At 44.1% G+C, this 22,189-nt stretch overlaps 1 protein-coding gene across 3 annotated transcripts in view; it reads right to left on the bottom strand.

Annotated features, from left to right (window-relative positions):
• RALGPS1 (Ral GEF with PH domain and SH3 binding motif 1) overlaps window positions 1-22,189 on the bottom strand; it is a 309,463-nt gene that overhangs the window by 237,545 nt on the left and 49,729 nt on the right. For all 3 annotated transcript variants that reach the window (XM_069986819.1, XM_069986820.1, XM_069986821.1), the window contains exons 2-4: window positions 15,774-15,861; window positions 10,019-10,145; window positions 1,515-1,622 (exon numbers count right to left, since the gene is read on the bottom strand). In XM_069986819.1, the coding sequence (XP_069842920.1) occupies window positions 1,515-1,622; window positions 10,019-10,075 (165 nt within the window). In that variant the 5' untranslated portion in view covers window positions 10,076-10,145; window positions 15,774-15,861. The remainder of the gene's footprint in view (window positions 1-1,514; window positions 1,623-10,018; window positions 10,146-15,773; window positions 15,862-22,189) is intronic.

Raw genomic sequence — 22,189 nt, 5'->3', positions numbered from 1 at the left:
TACATCGTTCTCCTAATATGCAGGAGAATAGGATTTGTGCCACACACACACACTGACTGGCAGTTATCAAAGCTGTGTTTAGGTATTCAATCTTCAATCAGCAGCTGGTAAGCGGAGTTTGCGGGTGCTTATGAATATCCAGGACTACTGAGCACACGCACACATATTGGAGAGGACTACTTATGGTCCATGTTATTCAGAAGGACATCTCCGAATCAGCTGCACAGAACAATGTAAGTAATACATCATTCTGTACATCTTCTCTGTCACTAGTTTTTGCTACCCTTAGATAGGATGGCACAAACCTGCTGACAGTCTCTCTTTAAGGCAATGTTCCTATGGCACAAAACACAGCAGAATCCCAATGCATACCTGGACCCTATTTCATTGTATATTTTGAAGTAGATTTGGATGTGGAATAGCCCCATTCAATAGGGCTAATCCACACCCGGACTATGTGTCTGCGTGTGTGTGAAAAGTACGCTGGGGGAACATGGCCAAGAAGGTATTTCAACATGGGATATTGTAATCCAGAGTCCTTAACAGTGTTTGTTTGGTACACAATAGTTAATCAGGTCCCCATCTAGGAATATAAAAAAAGAAAAGGAGGGGGGGGGTGCCTTATTAAAACAGAACTTTTACTGGTATATTGTATAAAATCCACATAGATATGGTTATAAAAATAATGTCATAATGGTACATGTAATGGTACAGTATTAGGGGCATAACTAGCACCATAGCAGCCATAGCCACATTGGGGGCTTACTGAGCTGTCATTGTACTCCCAATGGAGATGCCTACCATGGGGGACACTATGTACTGGGGAATAGGATACTAATGAAGATACCTATTTTGGGGAACACTATCTATAGGAGGCGGGAGGATACCTAGGGAGATGCCTACCATGGGGACACTAGGGGAGGTGTCTACCATGGAGCCACTGGGAGAATACCAGGGGATATGCCTAACCAGTAGCGGATTATAACAGGTCCATTTAAGACGGTAGCCCGGGGCCCTGAGCTCCTGGGGGGCCCATGGTCACCCTAACAGACTTATACTTTCAGTGGTGTATTATCCCTGGCTACAGTTCTAACGTGGTTTTCAAACAATCACTAATTTTTGGCACTCGATTTTGCACAAATCAGGGCATCATGACTATCTATCCTGTACTATGAGCACCACACTAGTGCTGCCATATTACAGTGGGGTGGGGGCCCAGGCTTGGTGAACAGCCCGGGGCCTATGGTAAAATTAATCCGCCCCTGTGCCTAACATATGCTATTCACAGGGCGGAGGGGGGATTACCTACAGTGGGACTGGGGGGGGGACACAATGAAACATTTGATATAGGGCCCAGCTCTCTCTAGTACACGCCTGTACAGTATTGTAACACAATGCTATGTCCAAGGACCCACACACATTTATGTATAGATCCAAGGATCCTGTAATCCAGACAAGCTGTAACCAATGCATATAGCAGTGTAATAGCATTCAGCTCCTCATGTGCCACTTACTGCAAACTCCTCAGGAGTCACTTTCAATACGTCAAACACCACAGCATCATAGCTCTTATTGGCGTAGTCGGAACTATGCCCATCCAAAGAGTCCGAGCTGCTGCTCCCCTAAAAACAGAAGAATTACACTGTAAATACAGAGGTCAGTCATTATACTGTGTCCCTTCACACAGCAATAACAATGTAAGTGTACAAGTAGTTACAGCTATTACACCTATAAAGGGTTAAAAGGGCTGGAAACCAAAAGCAGAATTCAGACAATTTTTCCTATGTTAATGCACCTGTTTGTTTCCATGTTGCATAACCAGAATTATATGTTCTTCTTCCAGATTTTACTCCACTTGGTAAATTGTAGAATTAGTCTCCCATTACCTACACTTGGAAGGAATTATGTTTGCAGTTCGTCTTTCGGAACAAACTTAAAAGACCATTAGGAGGTTCTCCAAGACTATATAATAAGCCACAATACAGAGAGCAGATCTCCGGGGCGGGGGTTGTAGGTACTCATACTCGCTTATATACCACTCATACAAGATACCCCGGAGAGAAGGGACCCAACCCTGGTCAGTGGCTTTCCTTACTGTTACTCAGGCAGGGATCCCAGGTGCTACAAAACATGCATATGGGAAATTAACAGAAGGACTATGTGAACAATATGGGGTCCACGGGCACAAAGTAGTTGGGGGCGTTGTGTTATTCACCACCGGCAGAGAGACCATAGACCATATATATTCTTCATCAACTATCTATACAAAGAACAAAACAAGCGCCTAAAGCCATGAGATAACATGTCCATAAGACTTTAAATCTATCAAGTTGTTAAGTATTCTTCTGCATCTATTTCTTACCTGTATTGTTAAATATTCTTTGCATGCATTTCTTACCTATATTTGTTTATGAAAAATGTGGGTGACCACTAATATGGAAGAATGCTGGCGCTCCTAATGTAGGTATAAAAGAAGACATCTTTATTTGTAATGCTTAAGCAGCATAAAAGCATCACAGGTAACGCTGATGCATCTTAGGCACATGGGACCCTTAGTCATGGTTAAGGGTTCCATGGGCTTGAAACATGTTGGCGTTACCTGTGCTTTGCCTGCGCATTACAAATATAGAATTCATCTTGTATATCTATATTGGACACCCAGAAACTCTTCTTCATTTGCCTAAGGACTTTAGTGTTTCCCCAAACCTCCAATAGCCACCAATATGGCTGCCATTACTGCTCCTGGAATGAGGACTCCTGAATTAAAAAACACAAAAAATAATACAGAGATGAAACCTCCCACATCCCCATCCTTGCTGACATTCATGCGTCAGATGGAATCCTCTAAAGAAGCTAGAATAATGTCCATGTAAACAGACAACCAAGAAACTTCTTTAAAGGGCCACCTCTTGGGGAAGAAACCAGGCTAGTAGTGTAGTGAATGAACTTACTGAATTGTTCAGGTTCAGCAACGTTGTCCAGAACTGAATACTCAGCATTTGACTCCCACAGTCTGGAGAAGTTAAATGTCTCAGTAGGGCTGCCAGGAAAACATGGATACAGCCTATGTATTTCAGGACTCCCTAGGGCGGCATCCAACATCTCCAGCCACTGGGAGTCAAATACCTAGGATTGGGTTCGAAGAACAGTGCAAAACCTGAACAGTTCAACAAGGTTACTTAGCACTACGGGCTAGATTTTGTGTGTCGTATTTATAGGCGACCATATATCACGCACCTTTCTATATAATTTAGAATGGTTTCACCGTACACTGATGCAATGGCCTACAATGACAATAAGCGGCTACACTTCCCCATGTTCTGGAGGGCAAGGCATTGTAATGCCCCTATTCCACAGGTCGTTTAGAGGAGCAAACGAGCGCTCTCAGCGCTCGTTTGCTCCTCGTTCCCTGCTCGCTGCCGCCGCTATTCAACGCGGCTGCAGCGAGCGGGTGAGTGCGGGAGGGGGCGGCGGGGAGCTGCGGGGGGGCTGCCCGGGGGATCGCTGATCGTCCAGGCAGCCCATAAGATATAGCAGCGTCTGCTGCCGATGCTCCTATTCAACGGAGCGACGGCAGCAGATCGCTGCTATATCAGTCGCTTGTTTTTCAACATGTTGAAAAACAAGCGACTGCAACGATCAGCCGACATGAACGATGTCGGCTGATCGTTGCACTCTATTCCACCGGACGATTATCGTCTGTAGCGGCCGATATCGGCCGAATACGAACGATAATAGTTCCGTGGAATAGGGCCTTAAGGTTTACAGATTCGGGGGGGAGCTGTGAGCTGATGAGAAATTCCCACACCGGATGTGGACACCTATAAAGACTTCTTACTCAGCCCTTGCCACATCTCATTTCATTTCTTCGTAAATTAATTTTCCCAAAGGCTTTTCTAGACCGGGAATGTCTGCTTCATAAACCATCAAATTTACTGGAATTTACATTGGGACACTTGGTAAGCCCGGCCGCCGGTCAACAACGTTAAACTGTTGTAGGTCGAATGTGGCCAGGAATGTAAATAGAAGCCTTTACACAGTCATGCAACATTAATCTGTAGACTGCCTGGCCTGAAAAATGAAGCCTCTGTACACAACGCCGAGAGACAGAAAGGTGATTAAGTATACGCTAACCCAAATGATATGTACCGAGGAGAGATGATTGAAACTTTATATAGATCCATAACCTTGCATCATAGTCTCTCTCCAGTGACTGTGCCAGACGGTGCTAAACATTGTACAGTAAAGTCATGTATTGTAGCACGGTGCATGGCCACGGCTTGTGGCTACTGGCAAATTATACGGCTCGGAGAACAGATTTACACAACCCTGTGTGTGTCAATAGTACATTCATTTCTCAGACGCTTTGCCCTGCATTGAGAGAGAGGCGTATTCAGAGTCAATAGTGAAAGTTCTGTGTCCAAGGAGGAGAAAAATATAAGATTTCACAACACATCTTCAAGTAATGATCCAAAATAATCTCCCCTATCAGACCCCGATGAGGGGGAAGTGATGGAACAGAAATTAAATGTAAACCTCAAAATTGTATAGGGATTAAGCATTATAGGGACCTCCTTTAAATGGTCCACGGACAATGCGTGCACTCCTTCATCATTTGTCACCATTGAACTATATTTCTCATCTACTCTCTCAGGAGACCGAACCAGGGCTGGGGCATTTGCCAGCAGTACTCGAACCTTCTCACAGGACAGCACCTACTCCTCTCTGCTATGTCTTCACATTGCACCTTGCCAGGCTGACATCGACAGCCCAGCCCTAAGCAAGAAACTGGTCATTAGATACATGGGGGACAGCTGCACCTTATGGATGGTCAGTAGAGATAAGCGGATCTCAAACGCGCTGAGGTTAGTCTGAACCTGAATGTTCTGCATTTGAATATCATATGTGCAGCATCTAATTTTGTGGATGGTGTGGAGAAGCGCACATAGAGTAAGGCTCTGTTCATACGGAGTAAAACTAGAGGAAATCGCACCAGCCTCCGTGTCATACAGGCAGTCTATGGGACTTCCTGCGGAGAGGAGCGGCGTGGAGAGAGGAGGCGCACAAGCCTCCTATAGACTGTCTGAATGATATAGAGGCTGGCGGGATTTTACTCCATGTGAACAGAGCCTAAGAGGGATGACAGTATCACTTTAAGCTCCACTCCCACTGGGAACAGCTCGCTGACACTTTGCACAGGAAAATGAAAGCATTTTTCTACAATCTGGAAGCACAGCTGGACATATGAAAGGTAGCGGGTGTCGTCTTCTCCTATCAGCTAATAGTCTGCAGTTTGGAATGTAAATGGCAGCTGACCGATTCCCCATTGCTTATGAGTAGTGTATAAGTTAGTGCATTGCGCGGTCTATAGGTGCACTCCTACCATTGGCTCACAGAACATGCAGGTGACATCCACAATAATAAGATTCTCCTTGTTCAGTATAAATCTTTTTTTATCGCTCCTGAAACATAATATCAGAACTTTCTGCCGCCAAATACTATATAATTGAGAATGATTGTGGAAAGAAAGGCGACCATAACGTGGAGGCTCCATGGGTTGGAAATTATTTTACGATATGTTTGAAGATCTCCCAGACACCGATAGATTTTACTTAAATAAAAGGCTTCAGCTCCTGCGGGCCCCGAGCGCACGGTAATAAATGGCTTTTGGTAATAATTGAAGACTCGGGCTGTTGCTTTTGGCCTGACCCTTAAACCCTTTTCAATACTGAAGTCTTTAATATCCATCAGGTTTTGGTATGTTGCTTGCATCGTGCCAGAGTCGAGGAGGCAACAAATTACGAGTTTATGGAAAAATAATCATTCTGCAGGCTTCTCCTGACCTGACCACAAAGTTTGGCTCAGAGCTGGAACCTCTGTACGAATCCCTCATTACATTGTCACAAGGATCTTTAAAGAAATATCTTGAGAAACCTAGTGTTTCCAGCTACTAACTGTACGATTCTGACCACGTCCACATGTATAGCAAGAATACGCTTTAAAGGGGAACTATCAGCACGTTAGACGACTCTAACCTGCTGATGGCTCCCTATAGCGCCGGGGACGCTGATGAGGAAGGTATATGTGTTACATTACTTCTCAGCGTCGGTCCCTCGCTGTTAGTCAGGGTAAATGCCTCTCTGCAGCACCGTTAGGAGCACTGCTGCGTCATCCGCCCTGCCCTTCTAATCAATGGAGGGGGTGGGTCAGATGACGCAGCAGTGCTCCTAACGGTGCTCTGGGGCGGAGTTTACCCCGACTAACAGCAAGGGACCGATGCCGAAGAGGAAGGTGAGACACATACCTTCCTCCTTAGCAGGCTCAGACTGGCCCACAGGGGAATCCTCCGCTGGGCCCTGCCCATTGGTGGGCCCCTGAGCAGGAGGTCTGCATCCCTGTTTAGCAGCTTCAGGATGACATATAATCCCCCAGTTAGTCTCATGGGACTTCACCTTTCAAGAAACTTAAGTGGATGGCTGTGCTGTTTGCATAGAGCAGGGATAGGAAACCTTCGGCCTTCCAGCTGTTGCAAAACTACAGATCCCATGATGCCTGGACAGCTCCTATACACTAGGACAGGGATGGGGAACCTTCGACCTTCCAGCTGTTGCAAAACTACAACTCCCATTATGCCTAGACAGCCTTCGGCTGTTCAGGCATGATGGGAATTGTAGTTTTGCCCCATCCCTGGCATATAGTGTCTGACCAGTTTCTAACAGTGAGCGAGCATTGCCGGTCACACACAGCAGTGTGCAAAGTTGCTATAGTAATGTGAAAGGTTTTTGAGCTGGGTATATCTGGTGTATGTAGGGTGGGCCCCTAGAACAAAATATTTCCTGGTGGGCCTAAGGTACCCCAGTCAGTCACTGCTCCTCAGATTGTTACCCTTTAAAAGGAAACTCCGGTGATTTTTTTTCTCTTTCAAATCAACTGGTGTCAGAAAGTTATATAGATTTGCAATTTACTTCTATTTAAAAATCTACAGACTTCCAGTACTTATCAGCTGATGTATGTCCTGCAGGAAGTGGTGTATTCTTTCCAGTTTGGCACAGTGCTCTCTGCTGACACCTCTGTCCATGTCAGGGACCGTCCAGAGCAAGAGAGGTTTTCTATGGGTATTTGCTGCTGCTCTGGACAGTTCCTGACATGAACAGAGTTGGCAGCAGAGAGCACTGTGTCAGGCTGGAGAGAATACACCACTTTCTGCAGGACATACAACAGCTGATAAGTACTGGAAGACTGTAGATTTTTTAATAGAAGTCAATTACAAATCTCTTTAACTTTCTAAAACCAGTTGATTTGAAATAAGTAAAAAAAAAAAAAGTTGGAGAACCCCTTTAAAGTTAGGTAGAAATCTGACAGTCAGGGAAACTACAAAGACTGTATACTGTATATCAGTGTATGAATTAAACCTGCCATCAGTTTACGACCACCTCCCATCAATGCTAATGCATTTCTACAGTATTAGACTGGGGCTGCAGCATCTGGCTGTGCGTGATTCTATACATTGGTGGTCTGAACGCCCTATACTCACATACTGACAGCATATCAGACCCCAGGACAGCAAATATGCAAAGTATGGAAGATTACTCAATTCAACGCTGACTCTTCAGTTTTCAACAGTCTTTGATTAAAAACATAAAACCTCAATGTGATCTGCATCACGGCGGATTTCCAGATGTGAATTGCCGCTGCTTAAATGTGGGCATGACATTAGGGAAATCTTTACTAATGAGTCAGAAGTCATATGATGCGTCTGGCACTGATTACTGGAACTTGTAGTTCTCCGGCAGGTGCGGCATGGCGAGCAGACTAAACCCGTCCTAGTAAGCCAATAAACAATGACATTATCTTGACGGACTGTGTGCAGAATCTCTATGGAATTAATAAAACACTACACACAACACTGAGGTCTTTCCTGTACGGAGCTGGTTTCTATTAAAGTTATTGCTGCCCGTTTTCATTAGGGAGAAGACACCTCTCACAAAGCAGAAGACGGTGTAGACCATTCCTGAAGTCTAGGCTCACGGGTCGCTCCCGTGCCAAAAATATCAGGGACGACTACCGCTACCAGTCGCGTGATCCGTCAGGCGACAACCCACTCACAACTAAATTTCCATGATCATTTCCCGAGGAAAATATCTACAATTATTATCCTGTATTCACTCAGCACCTCATTCCAATAGCCCTGCGCCAATGGATTAACCCCTTAACCACCAATACGCCTTTTCACCGAGGCCTTACAGGGCTTTATTCTACAGAGCTGCGCAGTTACGACGCTGCGGAATAAGCCTTGTACAGGTGCCCCATGTCTAGTACAGGGGGTGCACGGCTGTGTCCAGCCTAGGTCCAGGTTTAGAGAAGTCTCCTACAACTGTAAAACAAGATCAAGGGGTGCTGATGGACTGCCGCGAGAGCTAGAGGCCTAATAAAGGATGGATATAAGCGTATTTAGGAGTATATAAGTGACCGGCATAATACACTAATACAGAAGATTACTGAGGAGACCAAACAATTGCTTGTTTAATGGTGGTCCTATTCCTCCGACGGATGAGGAGAGGAATAAGCCACCAAACACTGTCTGAGGTTTATTTCATTTAAGAACAAAGCATTGAGCAACAGTAGGACGCCTCCACACACATCACATGACTGGCATCTTTCATGGCCCATTGCTTTCAAATTGGGCTGTTCATATTACCCATAGTTTTACGGATCCATAAATTGCTGCTGCAAAAGTTACTAACACACTCTAAGGCTGGGTTCACACTACGTATATTTCAGTCAGTATTGTGGTCCTCATATTGCAACCAAAACCAGGAGTGGATTGAAAACACAGAAAGGCTCTGTTCACATAATGTTGAAATTGAGTGGATGGCCGCCATTTACTGGCAAATATTTGCTGTTATTTTAGAACAACGGCTGTTATATTGAAATAATGACCGTTATTTACTGTTATATGGCGGCCATCCACTCAATTTCAACATTGTGTAAACAGAGCCTTTCTGTGTTTTTAATCCACTCCTGGTTTTGGTTGCAATACTGACTGAAATATACTGACTGAAATATACATAGTGTGAACCCAGCCTAATATGGACCGTAACTGCGGCTCAGACTGTCCCATAGATGTATAGGGGAGCGTCCCTAATTTTTGTGGGAGAATTGTCCATAACGTCTGCAAAAAATCTGGATTGCCCTAATTTAACTATCACCTTCCTATCTTTTGTGGATCCGCAAAAAATACAGATTACGGAAGCACTGTGGACCAATTTTTCTGTGGATCGCAGACAAGGATTTTGAACATAATATATGGTCCTGAAAAACTTGTGAATGCAGCCACTAGTTCAACCAACCTATTTTCAATGTGCATGCCCACATAAACTCACACAGACATGTGTAAGTAGATACTGAGGCCCTTCACCCACCCAAAAAGATAATATATACACTACAGTCTGTTCTATGGTGCCTTTGGTCAGGACAGACATAACCAATGGGTTTTGAGCATATAGGTTCTTACACATATTAGCTCTCCACTTTGTAGCAGAACCCCCAACCAGCTGTCTACAGATGGGTGCTCTTCCTTGGGGAGGAGGTAAAAATTTGGCAGATAATTCCTAGTCTTTGCCTCGCTGGGATGATTCCTCCAACAGGTGGCACTAGGGAGCCGTCTCTCTTCCTTCTGGATGAGAACATTGCAGACATTATGGGAAATGCCAGCGGAATGGAGTGAGATCTGCCGCTCACTTTATATTCTCTTTTATTACAAGGAGCTGTGAACCAGCTGGGGTGAATATTCCACGTTTCATGGGAAATAAATGAGATGCGTGTAAAGCGCCATAAATACGGCGTGTATTAGAGCAATCCTATTCACGGCACTTAACAACATAAACAGGGCTCATAAATCATCTCAGTTTTGTGCTCTGTCTGGCAGTATTTGCTACCTCAAAAGCCAAAGTAAGCTTGTAATAATGTTTTCACATGGTGGAACAACGTGCCTAGACACATATGAGGGAGCCCATACCTCAGGAGTGGCGGAGGTGACCGTCACACTGGCCATAAGGCCATTTCTCTTATACATACTCCCCCACGGGATGCTGGGAGATCAGCTCAGCCTCAGCTGTTGATGGCCTCTGACAATCCCAGATGACCTACGGAGAGAACAAACAAACGTTAGTGACTGGAAAAGTCTGGTATGGGTGACAGAGGTGACTGTCCTGTATGTCCAGTCTGAATGTAGACCACCACAGAAGGACACAAAAGACCACCACAGAAGGAGGTAACCATGTCAGGTATTTTGCCTCCCATGGAGAACATCCACCAGGAGCCGCTCAGTAGTGTTACCTAAAGCACATAAGAGTTTATTATTTTTCACTGTTCTCCTTATTACATTGCAAGCTGCTTTCTTCCATTCAGTCTGAAACCCATCGGCTGGTCGGCTCAGTCTCCAGCCAGGCTGGATTTACACTGAAAGGTAAGCAGCAGCTTGTAGTGTATGGTAAGAAGTGCAAGCGGAAGAAGAAAAAACACAATATTTCTATTAAAAAGACAGGCACAACCAACTATAGATAGTGTTAAATAAAATGTTTTTAGAACATGTCAGAGACATAATAATAATAAAAAAAAAGCACAACCAATACCACTATTCATACTATGCAGGTGTGTACTGCCATGGCGAAAATACAGACAAAAACAGGAGGGCGCAGCAACAACCTGCAATTGCTAAGACTACCGCATACATAATATAGATATTTAGAATGGTAAAACTGCAATGCAAAATTTAGGGAAAAATGAGGTTCAGCAAACCATCCGATCAAATAGTATGTAGCATCTCACCTCAGAGAGATGGTCCTACACTGGCCTGTCTTGGGCTAATACTAGGCCTACACACTGGGCAGACAGGATCCATCTAATCTCTGCTGGGTGCCAATGGTTTCCTCCATTTGGCCGTGCACGCCACCCATTTCCTGTGGGTGTTTTAAGGAGAGACTAGATGGATCCTGCCTGCCCGGTGTGTAGGCTTAGGCCGCATTCACACGTTCAGTGTTTTTCCTGGTCCATGAATGTAGTCTGCTAGCTACCTCCGTGATCTGGGCCACACCATCTATTTTTATATATATTTTGTAACCGTGTTTTTCACGGATCTGTTTAAAAGCATTTTAACCCTTTCACGACCTGAGCTCATTGATTCCTCAATGCCAAGGTTGTTTTAGGACATCAGCTTATGGGATCATTATGATCCAATAAGCTGATATCCCTATGTTTGCCCCCTCTCCCCTGTCCCCTGCCACTATCACAATCGCACTCAGCCTTCCCTCCCTTGCCCCGCCGGCCTCCGTAGCCAGGAAAACAGAAGCTACCATCCATGGCTACCATCGGGGCTCTGCGATCACATCGCAGAGCCCTGATGGACAGCGGACAGAGAATTCTCCCTCTGTAAAGGGAGAATTCTCTGTCAGGAGCCCTATAGATGCTGCGGTCGTGCTGACCGCAGTATCTATAGGGTTAACTCTCAGCACCGGAGTGCGGCTTCCGATGCTGAGAGTTGCGGCGGGTCTCCGGCTATCACTGATAGCCGAGACCTGCCGCGGATGACACAGGCGCAGCTCCTGCCCCAGCGACATTCATTTACTGACCAGCGGCGGGAGGGGGTTAAATTACACCGCTTACATCACATCCGTGTTTTTTTCATGGATGTCACATGCGTGTAAAACACGGATCTCATTGTTTTCTATTCCATTCAAAGTTATGACATTTCCTATTTTTAAACAGATTAGAGATCTGTGAAAACACTGAAGATGTGAATAGCCCAATACAAAGCAATGGGCTATACATTTGTCTGTGTGCACGGATCCATGGGCACAGACAACTTCCCGGAACGTGTGAATGCAGCCTTAGTATTAGCCCAAGAGAGGCCAGTGTCATCTAAATATCTCGCTGTGGCACCCTTCTGTTGTTGTATGTCAGAGAGACATGTCAAAAGGTTTGATCTGTCAGGCTCTACATGTACACAAGATTAAAGGGGTTGTCCAGCGAAAATATTTTTTCTTTCAGATTAACTGATATTAGATAGTTATATAGATTTGTAATTTACAAGTCTTCCCATACTCATTAGCTGATGTATGCCCTGCAGGAAGTGTTTTATTTTCAGTCTGACACAGTGCTCTCTGCTGACATCTCTAGCCGAGACAGGAACTCTGTCTCGGTTTTAAAAGAATTCTCATAGAAAACCTCTCCTGCTCTGGACAGTTCCTGTCTCGGCCAGAGATGTCAGCAGAGAGCCCTGTGTCAGATTGAAAATAAAACACCACTTCCTGCCATACATACAGCAGCTAATAAGTATGGGAAGATTTGAGATTTTTCAATAGAAGTAAATTACAAATCTATATAACTTTCTGACACCAGTTGATTTAAAAGAAAAAGATTTTCACTAGACAACCCCTTTAATTCGCTCTGATACTCTAGATCAAAGATGGGGAACCTCCGGCTCTCCAGCTGTGGCAAAACTACAATTCCCATCATGCCTGGACAGCCAAAGCTTCGCTTTGGCTGTCCAGGCATGATGGGAATTGTAGTTTTGCAACAGTTGGAGGGCCGGAGGTTCCCCATCTCTGCCCGAGAAACATGTAAAAACATAAAAATAATCAAAATCCAGAAATTTATCTGCATGCAAACAAGAGATGCTGAAGAGGCCAGTGCACGGGGCGAGCATAACAATGATTCATCTAGTGATCAGCCCACACTATGATTACACGGTGGTCGCTCCCCCAAGCTGTCTGTCTTGTATCACAATAAGATTCTAGAAAACAATCTTGTGCAATTTATTACTCAACACAACATGTAAGACGGAGGTTGCCCAATGGGACACAAAAACATTCCAGCCCGACGCTGCAGCCAGATGACATTTGCGGCAATAAACAATGTCCCAATCTCTGACATGGACGAGCCCTTTGTGGCCGCCCGATGTCACAGAGAAGCGGGTAAACAAGTGATCGGCTCCAGACAGAAATGATTATTCAATAACAATAAAGCTGAATGACTGACTGGGATCTCTTCATCCTGCGTATGGAATTTATTAAGGAACAATTCCACTAAGCCGGCAATTATACACGGATATGTATATACCGTACTGGCATCTACCCACTTAGCAGACGCTGCTATAGTGAGGTTTTAACCCCTTAAGGGCGTTATTTTTTTAACTGCATATCCAAAAGCCACAACTTAACATTTATACTAATTTAGGCCTAAGCTTTTACACTACCCTATTGGTGGACAGTTCCTGACATGGACAAAGGTGGCAGCAGAGAACACTGTGCTAGACTGAAAAGAATACACCACTTCCCGCAGGATATACAGCAGCTGATAAGTATGGGAAAACTTGAGATTTAAAAAAAAAAAAAAAAAAAAGTGTTTTCCTGCGTTCAAGACTACTTTTTAACACAGGAAAATCTTCTTAGAAGTCTGGGGTCGTGTTATACGCCGGGTTTCGTCTTATAGGGCGGGTTTTCAAAAATTTCGGAATTGGGACTGCAGAATCTGATGTCGCCGCATACGGTGGGAAGAGCTCGACAACAGCCGCATCCTGCCGTATGCAGCGACCGTATGAAGGGCAGAGCAAGCTGCAGGCGTCCAGGGTATGGAAAAAAAGAGATACGGCAGAGTGGGGCTGTGCCCAGAAAAAAAACACATCTTTCACCCATATGGCCGGCCTTGTATCCTACTGGTATTACTGTACCTCCTTCTCTGCCTCTCATCTCCCTGCTGTCTGATGTTTTTTATTAATTTTCCTTTGGTGTGTTGGAAGAAGGGTAGTAGTATACAGCGAGTATATCCCAAACTTTATATTTTACCAAGAAAAGTTGGGAGTCGTCTTATACGCTGGAACATACGGTAAATTAAAAATCTATATAACTTTCTGACATCAGTTGATTTGAAAGAAAAAGATTTTTTCCGGAGTACCCCTTTACCTGCAGGAGAGGAGATGTGTGAATAGCATTACTATCCTGGAGTCCAAAAAGACAATGGGTTCACCTCTTTTTCCACGTGGATATTAGGGGCACAAGATGTATACGCCACATGTAGCTGTGCTCTTACTTTGCTTGTATCTATTCTATCAAACAGTAATGCACAGGGGACAGATTAACTAAAATAACAGGTTTATTAATCCAGTGAGAGCTGATAGAGGGGGACTTACTATATATTTAAACTGCATTGCCCCACGGTCCCAAAATTCTAGGTTACACTAAAAAAAAAAAAATGTTACACAACAAGTAATAAACGCAACATAAATAAAAGATATGGCTTTTACACAAGCGCCACCTAGTGATCAGGGGAGGAATTTTTTTTCTCGTAACAAGGGACACAGAATAAATCCTGTGTTTATCTTGTGGGTCATTCATGCCATACAGAGATGTGTTAATTTACAGGGAAACTCCTTCCATTTTTCCAGGACTCGATCCAGCTTTTCCCAGCACCCGGGGAGGAGCGGCAGTCAGTTAAATGGAAGCCGAGTGATGCAGAGACAACAAAGCGCTTCACTTCATTATTACTGTAAATTTGCTCATCTCTAATCACATAATGAAATGCAGTAGATTGGGGATTGTACCTGATGTAACTGTTCATCCATAAGCCATAACATTAAAACCAAACAGATGAAGTGAATGACACAGATATCTGATGACACTTGGTGGTGCTCTCTATACTGTAGCCTTGGCTTATAATCTCTTATGTTTTAATGGGTGATTCATTCAGTTTTAACTTGGATAGTGCTGACATTAGTATATTTGTATTTATCTTGCTGTATTTTGTACTATTGTGGGTGTGATGGACAATATAGGCATTTTTACAGAATATCTGGGGGGGGGGGGTATGTTACAGCTGATTGTTTTGTGTTTTTAGAAACCTTGAAGACGACAAGATAAAATAACACTATGGATATAAATATCTGTTTTCTGCACCATTTCTTCTGGCCGCTGTCTCCATCAGTTCAGATATTTTCTCCCTCACAGGTGATAGACTCAAAAGAACATGATGAAAATTCATTAAAGTATCAACCAGCCATCAATCCACCGATCAGGTTAGATAAGCTGCAGAGCCTTAGAGGTCATTCACGCCTTCCGTGATTATGATCCATGCACAAACCGGAATGACAGAACTCCTGGTATCATCATGGATTGTGATGTCGGGAGCTATGAATCAGTTTAAATCTTTGCGCTAAAGTACTGACATAGCCACACAGCTGTTTCAGTACAGTAGCACGAAGATGTTAGCTGATTCAGAGCTCTGGACATCACAATGATATCTGATGTCAGAGACTCCGAACTCTGTTCCACAGCACATCGTCCATATTTACAGACTGTGCACAGAGCGTGTGTCTGGGCCCTTTCTGGTTCACAAGAATATAGTCTAGAATGGAGGAGAAAAGGGAAAACTTCTTGTTTTTGTTCGACTCAATTGTACACTAAAATTTATGTTTTTAATAAAAAAACAAAAATCCAGTGGCCCTCACCTAACTTCTAACACCGAAAAAATTTCTATCACACAACAAAAGTTTTTTAAATGGGGCAAAACCACATGAAGACTTCAGGCCGTGTGTAGTTCACCTGCAAACATTAATAATAAGCATGGAACCTGCCTCAATGACCAAGGGAGAGCGAGCAGCTTTATGCCAGACCCAGAAACACTTTGGATCTCTTTAATAACAGTAAGAATTGATGAAATAATGTGAAGAGTATAAACTCCTCGGCATACACATTGCTGCCATTGTCGTCCATTCTTACCCATATTGCTGTCTTTGCATTTAACTTGAAACTTGCTTCACAAAAAGCGGGACATTACGATCCACGAAGAATGTCTACAGGACGGCGTCTGAAAGACAAAATACAACCGGTCACAATATCGATCAGCCTTAAAGCAACTTAAACTTATCAAGCAGCAAGATGAAGTAAAGACATATTAAAGAACACCCTATAGGAGGAGTCGGAGCAGAGAACACCTGTATATATGAGTGTCCCTCGCTCCGGAGGACCCAGTACATCATTCTTTACACCAGGGGGTTCAAACTCCCGAGAACTACACTTCCCAGCATGCCTGGCCAGCCAAAGCTTTAGTTCTCCAGAAATGGGTGATTTTGTTATTAAGCTCAGTCATTGCTGGACATGACTGATGCCCAATGGACCCCACAGACATAAAAGGGGTCTGTCATGTTTCCAGAATTGTCTGGGATGCAGAGTTGGACGATGCATCAATGTGGAGGCAAATCCAGCTACTAATCTGCCCCCACATCTCATCCACTTGTGGCTGCAGGCATTGAAGAGTAGTCATTGCCCGCCATGTTTCCTGCCTTCACTCCCTAGTGGTCACAAGAGGAGAGAGCAGCCTCCTCACCACAGCAGAGATCACACACAGCAGCAGAGCCGGGCCCAGCGCATTACACCTGGGCGTCCTCCCAGTAACTTCATACATGTAAGACATGGGCTCTGATGATATGAAGGAAGCGGAGCCCAATCTGAGGATGAGATACTGGGAAGTGGATATGGGGCTGGCCAGAAGGACTACGGGAGAAGGAGGATTGGCTTGACTACACAGGAAATGGGGCATACAAGGGATATGGGACATACTGGAGCAGTCTGGGCAGGCTAGAGGTGCACAGGGGATTTATAATGTTGTACATGGAATGTATGAGGGTATACAGGGGGTGTATGAGGATGTACAGAGGGAGCAAGAGGGTATACGAGTGGATGCATGAGGGTATACAGCAGTATTTTGGTGGGTATACAAGAGATGTATAGGGCTAGTCTGTTGGGTATACAAAGAATGTATGGTGGTATACAGGGGTAGTCTGATGGATATACAAGGGACGTATTGAGGGTATACAGGGTATGAATTGGGGGTATACAGGGGGAGTCTGGTGGGTATATAGGGAGTGTATGGGGTTTGCACTTGATGTATGTGGGAAGTATACATCCTTCTGCTGCAAAACAGTGGACCCCAGAAACTTGTCTTTGCGTCTATTTTTGTGGGTTTTTAGTTGTGGAGCAGCATCCTTCTGGTACTGAGAGTGATGACACTACTACAAGTATCTGTAAGGAGGTCACAGTCCTGGTATAGTGACAGCTCCGGTGTGACAGTAACTTATAAGGCTGGGCAGCCTGACAGCAGGGGGGCAGCGTCTGCTGCCAGTTCTGTGCTCCGGCCACCTCCTAGTCTGCCGCTTCATGTTGTATCAGGATCATCAATATGGGATCAATTCTCTTGTTAGTCTGAGAGCTCAGGGAACCGGAGAGAAATAAATTAAAGAGCAACCAAGTGGGATGAATGAATCTTCTCATCATTAACTAGGTTATTGGCAGGTGCCGTCACCTTGGGTGAGCCCGGGAGATCGATGCTGTCTGTACATCCCATGGTCTGACCGCTTCTAAGGTAAATGAGCTCCGCTTCTGGGGAGATTTATTACCATATAACACTAAGGATATGTACACACACACACTTTCTGGGAATTTATTTAGAGACGTAAAAAAAATCCAAAAATTTAAAGGCAAATATCCACCAGGTCACATTTAGTGAGAGGTACATCTTTGGCCTAATGGTCATAACCCCAGAAAAAGTCTGAAGATTCAAGATCTCCCTGTAAAAACAAATGGTTCGTGAAGCCCATCTCAGCTAATATAGTTATACATGTAGACCTCCTCAGGTTGAATATTTTTGCAAATATATTTAATTTACTTGCCTCCTTCTCCTGGTATGCTGCTCTTTCCCTCCGATTACTAACAGTTCATCTTTGTTACCAACCAACACTCTGCTCTAAAAGCAGTGGTCTGGTTGGTGTATAAACATATAGCTATAATCTAAAAGTATAGAAAATAGTGCATATAATATGGTATAATACTAGTAACCTAGACAACAAGATGAAAAAAAAAAAAAAAAAAACTGGTGAAAAAACAGATGCATTTGTGCGCATTTGTTTGGATCAGTTTTTCCATTGACTTCCACTAATCAAAAACAAAAACTGATCAAAACACATCCTTTTTTTAGCATACACAACGTGGTTGACCATGGTTCTGTGTACTCTATAAAAATGGATACGTTTTGATCCTCTTTTTATAATAAAGGTTAATAGAAAAACTGATCCAAAACAAATGCGCACAAATGCATCCGTTTTTTTTCTGTTAAACGGACAGTAAAAACACAGTGTGAACCCGGCCTAAATCAATGTGCAATTTGCAAAAATATTGAACAAAAAGTGTAACTACTGTATATCACTAGAGATAGGAATATCCCTAGAATATCCCTTTAAGTGTGTGCACAGCCTTACAGAAAGGGAAAAATCATTACGCAAAAAAATTGCTTTATGTTCACACAGGTTTTTGTTTTTTTTAAGGTGTAATTGGAAGCGAACACTTTTCATTATGCCTCAAAATACATACATGCCTCCTCTGCATAAAACACCAATAAAAAAAAAAAAAATAATACTTTGTCTCATTTTGATCACTAATACAAGTGAGTTTTGATGTTCACTGGGGTGTAAGTGCTGCCTTAGGCCCTATTCACACCTTCCAGTAATTGCGCTTCCACAATGACGTACCTGACTTATTGCCCATTGATTTCTATTGGGCTATTATTAACATGATCAGTAGATAACTAGGTCACAAGCTGATCCACAGGGGGCCTGTCCTAGTGTGGACCTGTTTTTTTACGGATTCACTACTAGAAGTCAATGGGATCCGCTATGGATTGTAACCTTTTGGCATCCGTATTGGCCGCAAGAAAAATGCAGATCTGCGATGGGCGAACTGGATACATTTTTTTTTTAACTTGGTCAAGTTTATCAAACTAGTACAGAAAAAAAAAAAAAAAAGACTGAATGTGTGCGTGCATAAGGCCTTAGGGCCCTATTCCACCGGACGATTATCATTCAGATTATCGTTAAATCGTTCGAATCTAAACGATAATCGTTCGGTTGAAATGCAGTAACGATTAACGACCGAACGAGAAATCGTTGATCGCTTTATAAGACCTGGACCTATTTTTATCGTTGCTCGTTCGCAAAACGTTCGCAAATCGTTCGCATTGAATAAGACATCGTTCGGTCGTTCGCAATAGATACGAACGCAATAGCGAAGAAATACGGAAGAAGAAACGATCGCAATTACGATCATAAGTAACGATTATCGTTCCATGGAAATGAGTGAACGTTTTCAGGTCTTTCGCAATAGCGGTCGTTTGAGATCGTTAATCGTTAACGATTATACTAACGATAATCGTCCGGTGGAATAGGGCCCTTAGGCTGCTTTCTTACAGGGTGTGTGTGTTCTCCCATACAAAAGGATAGTCAACTAGGCTATTGTATAGAGCGAAAAAAAAACCTGATCAGCCGTCATGTATAGGATGCAGAGGGTCGGGGCCTGTCCCGTGTCTCTGTATCAGTGCAGGAAGTATTAGAGAACTCCATGCCAACCCCGGACAACAACACAAACCCTCAACTGCCTGCAAGTTGCTAAGCAAACTCCACTGCGACACAGCCGGCCGAGAGGAGAGGGAACCACCAATATGGGAAATCTCAGAAACTTTTACTCTGAACAAGACGATGTGTAAATCTATAAGAAGAGACGACAAGGCATTACCATTCTGGGCTGGAAGAGGTAGAAGTCTCTCCTGGGGATTATAAAAGGTAAGAACAAGATCTGCCCTCCAGCTACCTCACAGCAGCCGGGTAACATGTCAGCTCTGCAAGGTAAAGAGTCAGGAGCAAGACAAAGGGGGAGCTGTAATGGGGGGGGAGCATCTCCTTCACTCCCAAAATAAGCAACTGGTTTTACTTTAACCTTATCCTTTTATCCAGGATTAGAAAAGACACAGTTACTTCCATGCAAAAACAGCGCCACTCCTGTCCTCAGGTTGCGTGTCGTATTGCAATTTAGCTTTATTCACTACAAAGGAACGAAGATGCAATCCCGCAGCCAAACTGAGGACACGAGTGGCGCTGTTTCTGGATCGTCTGAAAAAGTTTAAAATATTTTTTATAGCTCAAAATAATTGTTTGTGCACAGAGCTTCGCAAATATATCCACTTTTTCAGCTAAAAATCCAAAACTCCAATTTCCATCATGCAAAGATAGCTAAAGCTTTGGCTGTCCAAGCAAACCCCCTCATAAAACAGGTGGAAAAAGAGGCTCAAAGCTTCAGGTGTTGAGGCCCATTTTTCTTGGGTACACAGACACTGACATTTTCTCAATAGTTTTAGGAGCCAAAGTCGGGAGTGGATCCAGCTTAAAGGAGAAGTTTAAAGGGGTTATCCAGGCTTAGAAAACATGGCCGCTTCCCTCCAGAAACAGCACCTCTCCTGTCCTCAGTTCGGGAGTGGGGTCTGCCGCTCCTGTTCCAGTGAAGTGAATGGTACTAAACTGTAATACCACACACAACCTGAGGACAGGGATGGCGCCGTTTTTGCTAAATCCTGGATAAACCTGATAAATTCTTCCAAAATTGGATTCCTACATATACCTGGTCCGGTTGAGTGAGACTTTGTTTAGAATTTGTTTAGTGCGGCTGAGACTTTGTGAATTAGCTATAAATTCAATCTTTATAATTTCCCATTGCTTCTGAATTCATTACCAGCTTTGGTTCTAACATCTACAGGCAAAATTTGCAGTGATTTTTCTGGAAACCACTGGGTGTAAAACCTTAACCATTCTAGGATCTATCGGGTATCTATAGTAAGTTCTAGTACAGTCTCAACTACAATGCCCAGCAAGCCTGGAGAGCCAAAGCTCTGATGAGAATTGTAGTTCTGCAACAGTTGGCTGCCCAAAGCTTCCCCATCCCTGCCACAGACTACAATGGGACATATAACATTGTATTTGTGGATTCTGATTATGCACTGTTCATGGGGTTATACCCTGTACGACCACCAGGGGGCGCTCACCTATAATAAATGAAGGATCTTGTGGAACATGAGCTGATGAGCTATGTTCACACTATGTGGTCCAGACCAGTGCTTCTCAAACTGTGAGGTGCCCCCTGGTTGTTGGTGAGGCCCAGCTAGAGAGACAGTTTTCACAAAAGTAACTATGATCTGCACAGTCCTCCAAAATCTCCATTTTAGCAACATTATTAATTTATTTTGTACTTGCTTTATTAGTATATAGAGCTTGGGAGATGAGTGAAACGTAGCCCTAGCAGTATTTTGAGCTTTTAAATGGACTTTCACCACAGATAGCGAGGCCCAGGCTCCCTCTTGGTCAGTCTGGTGAGGCCCAGGCTCCCTCTTGGTCAGTCTGGTGAGGCCCAGGCTCCCTCTTGGTCAGTCTGGTGAGGCCCAGGCTCCCTCTTGGTCAGTCTGGTGAGGCCCAGGCTCCCTCTTGGTCAGTCTGGTGAGGCCCAGGCTCCCTCTTGGTCAGTCTGGTGAGGCCCAGGCTCCCTCTTGGTCAGTCTGGTGAGGCCCATGCATTGCCTTGGTCTCTTGGGTGATGCTCCAGTAGAAATAGTTTGAGAAGCGCTGGTCCAGACAATGCTTCGCGAGTCAAGTAATAAGTCTGAGTTGTAGAATCTGAACCCCTCCTGTATATTACATTGTCCCCCGGGAAGTAATCCTCCACACCTCTCCGGTATTAGGCCAGGTTCACACCACTTAAAAAACACAGCCGTATTTCATAACAACGGCCATAGTTGTGCAAGCAACGGCCGTTATCTTACAAATAACAGCCGTTATTTGCCCAACTACGGTCGTTGTTATGAAATATGTCCGTGTTTTTTTATGTAGTGTGAACCCGGCCTAATACCGGAGAGGTGTGGAGGAGAAGGATTACTTCCCGGGGGACAATGTAATATACAGGAGGGGTTCAGATCCTACAACCCAGACTTATTACTTTGCTGGCGAAGCATTGTCTGGACCACAGGTGTCAAACTCCGGCTCTCCAACTATGGCAAAACTACAATTCCCATCATGCCTGCACAGCCAAAGCTTTAGCTATCTATGCATGATGGGAATTGTAGTCTTGCCATAGCTGAAATACAACTCCCAGCAAGCCTGAACAGCCAACGACTGACCATTCTTGCTGGGAGTTGTAGTTGGTAGCTGGAGGGCCACAGGTTTAGGACCCCAGGCCTCTCATCCGCACAGCAAACAGAGATTTTGGAAATAATGTAGGACCTGATAAATCCCCCGCTCCGGGGTTCCCCACCGACCTGTGACATGC

This window comes from Dendropsophus ebraccatus, chromosome 10 (assembly GCF_027789765.1).
Source record: "Dendropsophus ebraccatus isolate aDenEbr1 chromosome 10, aDenEbr1.pat, whole genome shotgun sequence".
Taxonomy (NCBI): domain Eukaryota; kingdom Metazoa; phylum Chordata; class Amphibia; order Anura; family Hylidae; genus Dendropsophus; species Dendropsophus ebraccatus.
The sequence above is the reverse complement of the archived record's forward strand: the minus strand, read 5'-3'. Positions and strand labels throughout refer to the sequence as shown.